The sequence below is a fragment of the Otolemur garnettii genome, unplaced genomic scaffold (genome assembly GCF_000181295.1).
Source record: "Otolemur garnettii isolate 467f Iridium unplaced genomic scaffold, OtoGar3 scaffold00061, whole genome shotgun sequence".
NCBI classification, from domain to species: domain Eukaryota; kingdom Metazoa; phylum Chordata; class Mammalia; order Primates; family Galagidae; genus Otolemur; species Otolemur garnettii.
Window position 1 is genome coordinate 11,152,890 of NW_003852456.1, and position 8,442 is coordinate 11,161,331.

Consider the following 8,442-nt stretch of genomic DNA (forward strand, 5'->3'; position numbering starts at 1 on the left):
CCAGCTACTTGGGAGGCTGAGGCAGGAGACTTGCTTGAGCCCAGAAGTTGGAAGTTGCTGTGAGCTGTGAAGCCACGGCCCTCTACCCAGGGGGATAGCTTGAGGCTCTGTCTCAAAAAAAAAAAAAAAATAGAAAAGTCTTATAGATGTCTCCTGGTACACATAATGCAAGTGGTTTTGTTTTGTTTTGTTTTTTTGAGACAAAGTCTCACTATGTTGTCCTGGGTAGAGTGCCATGGCATCACAGCGCATAGCAACCTCAAACACTTGAACTTAATGATTCTCTTGTCTCAGCCTCCCAAATAGCTGGGACTACAGGCGCCTATCACAACGCCCGGCTATTTTTTTATCATTGTAGCTGTTATTGTTGTTTGGCAGGCCCAGGCCAGGTTCGAACCCGCCAACCCGGTGTATGCCACATTTGTTTTTCTTGATTATTTTCTTCTGTTGAATAACTTTACGAAAGAACCTCTAAATTTTACAAAAGATGATAAAGGAGCTTTATTTCACTTTGAGAAATGTCATTTCCTTGTTAACTCATATCATAATGTATCTACTTACACTAATGGAAAAGTGCCTTATAAAATGTTAGTTAACTGTTAAACATTTCATCCACTGTTTCATTCATTCATTTAGTTTAGACATGGATTGATGATCGTATGTTAGGTTCCAGTACTAGCAGGAGGATATAATAATAAAGGTGATAGACACATAAACCAACAAATGACAGTAATTGAGAAAACTTACTATAGTAGGCATCAAGTTAAGCAGTCTCATTGCATTATCTCCATAGTAGTCTACTAAGGCTGCTGTAACAAAATACTACAAACTAAGTGGCTTAATCAACGTATATATTTATTGTCTCACATACTGAAGGCTAGAAGTCCAATATTAATTTGTGCACAGGGGTTGGTTCCTTCTGAGGGTGGTGAGGCAGAATCTGTACCATGCTCCTTTCCTACCTTCTAGTGGTGCCTGTGACCTTTAGCTTTACTTGGTATAGAATTACTGTTCTCATCTGTGCCTTCATCTTACCAGTGTTCTCTGTGTGTGTGTCTGTCTCTAAATTTCCCCTTTTTGTAAGTACACCAGTCATATTGGAGGTGGGATCTTGTCTAGTGACATCATTTTACCTTGGCCAAAGATCCTGTCCCGAAATAAAGTCATTTCTGAGGCACTGGGGATGTATAGCATATAAATTTATGAGGACACAGTTCAACACATAACCATCTCTTTTAGTCATTACAGCAATCCTGTGATGATTCATCATGTCTTAGACTATATTGCAATGTAAAAATCCTTACCTATCAAAAAGTAGCTTCTGCCCAGTTCAGAACAGATGGCATAGACTCATTTTTCCCTGCTCCTTCCTTCTAAATAGGTAGGTCACTAAGAAAGTTTTGAGACAGACTGTATTATGGTTCATTATTTCACTTTCAAGAAACACAGTTTACAGTATCCTTTATGCAAGTTTTACCTTGTTCAGCTTAACAGGTGTTGCTGGGAGGGCCTGATTTGGTTCTGTCCATACAGATTTTATGTTTCTTGATTTTTGTGTATCTCAAAATTTTCGTAACAACTAAATACCCAGGAACTATTTAGCATAAAATTACAATAGGATTCTAAATGCTGGGAAGAAGGTTAACTGGCTAGAGACCTCAAGACTTGAGAAATGGGCGGCACCTGTGGCTCAAAGGAGTAGAGTGCCAGTCCCATATGCTGGAGGTGGCGGGTTCAAACCCAGCCCTGGCCAAAAACTGCAAAAAAAAAAAAGACTTGAGAAATAATAGTGTGGGCCCCTGTGTTTTCTTTTTGCTACCCACATATCCTGGACAAGGTATTAGTAAGGCCTATAGCGCAGATCTTCTGTGGACTTAAACAAAAACGAAACCAGAAAAGCTTGCTCCCACTCATTGAAGCCTTGGAAAAGAGGAACCCCAACAGAGATAGGAAACCCCAACACCACCTTTGCAGCAGGGATGTAATGAGTGAATAATTGTATTTGGAGTTTAATTGCTTCTTTCCTTCTATTCTCATTGAACATATTTGTCCAACTGATAGAAATGCTAGGGTTCATTATCATACTTTGCCAGCTAGAAATGGTCAGTATTTGCCAAAAGAAAGAAAGCAGTGCCTGGATATTCCTGGGTAAGATGATATAGCCTTAGTCGTTCTTGAAACTTAGTACATTAAATGATAAACAGGGAATCCTGCAAAACCTGGCAGCTATGTATGGAGGCAGGTCCAGCTCTTCAAGAGGAGGGAGGCCAAGAAACAAAGAGGAAGAGGTATGCTTCCTGCATGCTCGCTGCCTCGTCACTGCCATTTTTAAGTTGATTGCCTTCTTTGCTTGCATGGTCTAAATTCTTAACAATCATTTGAAGATTTTGTAGGTCTATAGGGACCTGTTAATATACTTTCACTGACATACTGTGTCATAATTTTGTCTCAAAGCTGTTATTCAGTATTCTGAGTTCGATTTTTTCTTTTGATAAAATTAAATATTTGTTAATTATAATGTATGTCTTTCTTTTCCGAAATAAGTAGATCTAAATTAAATACTTGACAGCTAATTACATTTCCATTAACCAGATTTTAAAACTTTTCTTATATTTAGATTAACACTTTTCTTTAAATTAAAAAATGTTCAGCAGTAAAATTGTTGATTTCTCTTTTCAGTCATTATATTGAGTTTTTTTCCCTCTTTGTAGGTTTATCTGGCAAGACTGAGGCAAATAAGACTACAGAATTTCAATGAGCGCCAGCAAATTAAAGCTAAACTTCGTGGTGAAAATGTGAGTTAAACATTAATTTTGTTAAAAGCTTTTGAGTAATATCATAAGGATTGAGATTTTAAATGCTAGGACACTAACAAAAAAATAAAAACTGATGAAGATGTTGAAAATTCAAAGATACAAAAGCTACACATAGGGATAACATGAATATTTATGGAATTTAAAATTGATAAGCCCATTTGTTCCACAGGAATTTTTTTTTTTTCATTGAGACAGAGTCTCACTTTATCACCCTTGGTAGAGTGCTGTGGTATCATGGTTCATAGCAATCTCAAACACTTGGGCTCAATTGATTCTCTTGCTTCAGCCAGGTTCAAACCCACCAGCCCCAGATCATCACTGAGCTATGGGCACCCAGCTAGTTCCAGAGGAATTGTAAGAGGAAAATATAATGTGTATCTGTGGAAGGATTCCAGTGCACTTTCTGTCATTACCATTGTGTCTTTCAGTTCTGTTGTCCATAATAGGTGATGGGTCTGAAGAGTTCAGGTGCAGCTTTGGGAGAAAATTAACAGCAATAAGTGATTTCCCTTTTACATTTTTAAATTTTTATTGTTTTTTACACAATCTTTATATTTCACAATGCTCTGTACTGAATTTGATGGTTTTATCCTAAGTGATTGCTTATTTACTTACTTTGTAGAAAGGAGCTGATAGTTCCGAAGGAGAAGGAAGTGAAGAGGCTGATGTGAGGCGAAAAAAAATCGAATCAGTCAAGGTATAGACTAGAAATGACACTGGCTCTCTCAGAGAGAATTTACACCTGCGGTAGAAAATTCTTTTCTTTCAGTTTACATAAGTAAATGACTTTATTCTTTTGGTTTAATTTTTCTTTCCCCTTTATCTCTCACTTTTTGGTTTCTGAAAAATAGCATTTTTGTCTGTTTATATCATATTAGTGAAGAATAATTTGATGAAACCTTGGCATAAATAGATGAAACTATCTTAAAAATAAAATATAGCAACCTTGGGCGGCATCTGTGGCTCAGTGGGAAGGGCTCTGGTCCCATATACTGAGAGTGGCAGGTTCAAACCTGGCCCCGGCCAAACTGCAACAAAAAATAGCCAGGCGTTGTGGTGGGCACCTGTGGTCCCAGCTACTTGGGAGGCTGAGGCAAGAGAATCACCTAAGCCCAGGAGTTGGAGGTTGCTGTGAGCTGTGTGATGCCACAGCACTCTACCAAGGGCGACAAAGTGAAACTCTGTCTCTACAAAAAAAATACAACAACCTTAAAAGTTAAAGGTACAGTTAGTCATCTCTATAAATGTAAATGAAGTCCATGTATAATAGTTTTAATTTTTTGTATTTTTTTCATTCAGCAAGTATTTATTGAGTTCCTGCTGTGTATTGGGTCGGATTTTACATGCTAAGGATACAGAGTGAGCTTATATTTTTATTCTGGAATGACACACACACTTTTTTTTGGCTACTAAGTAAATATTCTTATAGGCCTGGAAAGAAAAAAAAGCCACATGCCCTTCTTTCTGGTAACCAATTTTGTTGATTATTCTTATTTTCAGGCCCGAGCAAATGCACGTGCTGCTGTCCTAAAAGAACAGCTAGAGCGAAAGAGAAAAGAAGCCTATGAGAGAGAGAAGAGAGTGTGGGAAGAGCATGTAAGGTTCTTCCCAGGTTCTTGATCTTGGGTGTCCTAATGTTCTTCTTACGCTTCCTTTGTGGTACATCAGCATTATAATCTGTGGGGTTTCTCTCTCCTTTTTTCTTTTTGTGAGACAAAGTCTCACTATGTCACCCTAGAGTGCTGTGGTGTCACAGCTCACAGCAATCTCCAACTCTTGGACTTAAACAATTCTCTTGCCTCAGCCTCCCAAGTACCTGGGACTGTAGGTGCCTGCCCCAATGCTCACTATTTCTAGAGACGGTGTCTCACGCTGGTCTCAAATGCCTGAGCTCAGGCAGTCCACCCTCCTGGGCCTCCCAGAGTGCTAGGATTACAGGCATGAGCCACCACGGTACCTGGCCTTTTTTCTCTATTTTTTAATTATTGTTTTCCCTGCCCCCTTACCCCCTTGCCCTCTTGCCCTCTCGCCCTCTCTTTTTACCTCCCTCTTCTCTTTTGTGTGCTATTTCTTTTTAAAATTATTTATTTACTTATTGCCAAGTAGCTAATCAAAACCCACCATCACTTAATGAAGTGCTAATGTGTGTGCCATGTGTGAGGAAGAAGAAAATGCCTGTGTGTAAACTGAATAAACAGTGATCTTTTAGCTACCATTTCATTTCTTCATGCAAATATAAAGTCCCCAAAGTGTTTAATTTTTTTTACAGTTGGTGGCTAAAAGTTCTGATGTTTCTTCACCTTTGGGCCAGCATGAAGCAGGTGGCTCTCCGTCAAAGCAAATGAAACCTGTTATTTCTGTGACTTCAGCTTTAAAGGAAGTGGGTGTGGTAAGTTTCCTAACATTTAGAACTCTTCTAAGTCAAAAGATTATTTGGAAGGAAATTGCATTAATTCCTAATATCTCTTTAGGTTTTTCTAGGGAAAAAATTACTTTTTAAGAGTTTTTGGTTTTACTCTGAATATTGGAGCATCTTTCCCAGAAGTTTTATACCTAGGACACCTGGTTAGATGAAAGTATATTAAAATCACTCTTTTTTTAGTTTTAAAGAATGAACAAATGTTATATACACAAATATAATACAAATATTAAATATTATATACACAAATATACAAATATTAAATGACTGTACAAATAATATATACACAAATATATATACACTAAAAATAATGCAACAAACATTTTTATATGTAACCCTCATGATTAACAAATGTTGACTTTTACAAAAAAATAATGTCTCTTTGGTACTCTAGTAATTAAGGCCAACACATGTACATTTATTTGAAGTTTTTTAACATAGCAATTGCTGGAAGATTCAGTGTAATTATAGTTAAATCATTAATTATTTCTTTTACTTTCTATGAATGCTTCTGAATCTCTATCATGCCATCCATAAAAATAGTAAAACAAACAAATAGGAACAAATAAAATGTGTAAATTTTCGAAGTATATTTCAAGTGTCTATCTGAAGTGTGCTGTGAGGTTAAGAGAAATGGGCTTCTAATGTGGAGTTTTTGCCTAGAATTCAATAGACAGAATGAAAAAATGTCTGCTAAATCAGATAACACATTAACCTTACTTTTTCCTTTCCTGGTAATCAGCGTCTGAGCTGTTTATTTGTTGAGTTTCATCAAGTTTTTGCAGACAAAATTGGTACACTAATTTTTTTTTTTTTTACAACCTTTGTGTTTATCTTGAAAATAAGACTCTAGTGGCTTGGCACCCATAGCTCAGTAGGTGCCAAGCTCAGTGGTTAGGGTGCCAGCCACATGCTCTAGGCCTAGTGGGTTTGAACCTGGCCCTGGCCTGCTAAATGAAAAATAGCTGGGTGTTGTAGGGGACGCCTGTAGTCCCAGTTACATGGGAGGCTGAGGCAAGAGAATTGCTTGGGCCCAAGAGTTTGAGGTTGCTGTGAGCTATGACACCATGGCACCCTACCAAGGACAACATAGTGAGACTCTGTCTCAAAAAAAATAAATAAGACAAAAAAAAAAAAAAAAAAAAAAGACTGAGTAGAAAAGTAGGAGTTTCTTGATCACACTCAAGAAATTCATGTAAGAAACTGTGTTTTTCATGTAGATTTATTCTCTTTCTCTATGTGATAACAACTTTGCATGTGCTACATTGTTACTTCAACTTTAGATGCCACTGTATGGTTCCCTTCCTGGTCCCCAGTCTCACATCTCAAGTAGCCATTCATCTCTGGTTATAGTGACTGCTAATTTCCTGACTACTTTACTGGGTAAAATGTTCTTTGTCTCCTTTACATGTATTACTTTAAAACTGACTACTAAACTCCTTTTTTATTTTTTTCAAATATTTAAAATTTGAGGTAGTCATATAACTAAATGGTTTTTCTTTTTGTGTTATGTTGGTAAATGTCACTTGAAACTTTGAAAATTTCTGAAATCTTCTAAATACTTTTACTTTCATAGTTTTTATAACTGCTGATTTTTTCTTTTCATATATTTTAAAATTCCAGGTAATCTAGATTGCTTTGACAATACTAATCCGAAGACTGGATTTATAATACATGTAGTACAAATGACTCAGAACTGAATGCCCTCTTTGTTCAGGGAGGAAAGTCAGTTCTCAATTATGTTTACTAGTATGATTTAACAAGAATGTATATACATGGGCTTGGTGTCCAGAGCACAGTGGTTACAGTGCCAGCCACATACACCGAGGGTGGCAGGTTTGAACCCGACCCGAGACAGCTAAAAAACTACTGCAACAACAACAACAAAAAAAAATAGCCAGGCGTCGTGGTGGGCACCTGTAGTCCCAGCTACTTGGGAGGCTGAGGGAAGAGAATTGCTTGAGCCTAAGAGTTGGAGGTTGCTGTGAGCTGTGATGCCATGGTACTCTCCCAAGGGTGTCAAAGTGAGACTCTCTCAAAAAATATATATATAAATAAAAAATAAATATGACAAATGATTGAGACCTAGCCCTTCCATACATTAAGTCTTTTCATAATATTTTAATGTTTATCATTGCTTATAATGAGGGAAGCTGTGTTAACATTTTCCAGGAATAAAAAATTCACAAGTAGCAATTTAATGAAAAGCAAAACTTAATTAAAATAATTGGAGTTTTTCAGATAGACTCTTAAAATAATATTATGTCTTACTCTGTAACTATCTGTGTTTAAAGGACAGTAGTTTAACTGACACCCAGGAAAGTTCAGAAGAAATGCAAAAGACCAATAATGCTATTTCAGTAAGTACAACTTTCAGAATTTCTCTGTCCATCATTCTGCTTAATTATGTACATATTAAGATGTAACATCATACCTGTTTCAGAGTAAGCGAGACATACTACGTAGATTAAATGAAAATCTCAAAGCTCACGAAGATGAAAGAGGAAAGCAGCGTCACTCTGACACTCATGAGATCATTGCTCATGAAGATGCTGACGAGCATGGAAAGGGAGAGTTCGTTTCATCTGATCGCAAGAGGTGGGATGCAGGAGGTCAACTTGTGATCCCTCCGGATCACCTAACACTGGATATGTCCTTCTCTGCATCCAGAAGTATGTACAGAAATGTAAACATCCTGTTTAAGTCCTGCACACGTGTAGACTTGTGGATTGGCCACTCTGAAAGAATGAGCACTTACAGAGGTTGAGGGAGCCTGAAAGAATTGTATATATTTTCCTTTCGGGAATGTAGGAATGCCTCCCCACCACCACCACCACTACCAGCGAAATGTAAAGAATGGAGAGAACTATTCAGCCTTGGCAAGGATTTTTATTATTAAAATGTATAGTGTACAAGAAGGAACTAATGATACATATTTAAATTGTGTTTCTTTAACTTTCTATACCATCTTAATCTGTATTAGGAATAATTCTTGATGAGAACCAGAGTAGTGAACTTTGATAAAATCTCAGAAACGTCCCTTGGGGCTCGGTGCCTGTGGCTCAAGTGGCTAAGGTGCCAGCCACATACACCTAAGGTGGTGGGTTCGAATCCAGCCCAGGCCCACCAAACAACAATGACGGCTGCAACCAAAAAATAGCTGGGCGTTGTGGTGGGCGCCTGTGGTCCCAGCTGCTTGGGAGGCAG

At 37.6% G+C, this 8,442-nt stretch overlaps 1 protein-coding gene across 1 annotated transcript in view; it reads left to right on the forward strand.

The window, feature by feature from the left end:
- The window catches only part of NEK1 (NIMA related kinase 1), a 103,478-nt gene that overhangs the window by 64,430 nt on the left and 30,606 nt on the right, over positions 1-8,442 (forward strand). The window contains exons 18-24 of the mRNA XM_003792844.3: positions 2,205-2,288; positions 2,712-2,795; positions 3,439-3,513; positions 4,317-4,412; positions 5,086-5,205; positions 7,530-7,595; positions 7,679-7,907. Coding sequence (XP_003792892.2) covers positions 2,205-2,288; positions 2,712-2,795; positions 3,439-3,513; positions 4,317-4,412; positions 5,086-5,205; positions 7,530-7,595; positions 7,679-7,907 — 754 coding nt within the window. The remainder of the gene's footprint in view (positions 1-2,204; positions 2,289-2,711; positions 2,796-3,438; positions 3,514-4,316; positions 4,413-5,085; positions 5,206-7,529; positions 7,596-7,678; positions 7,908-8,442) is intronic.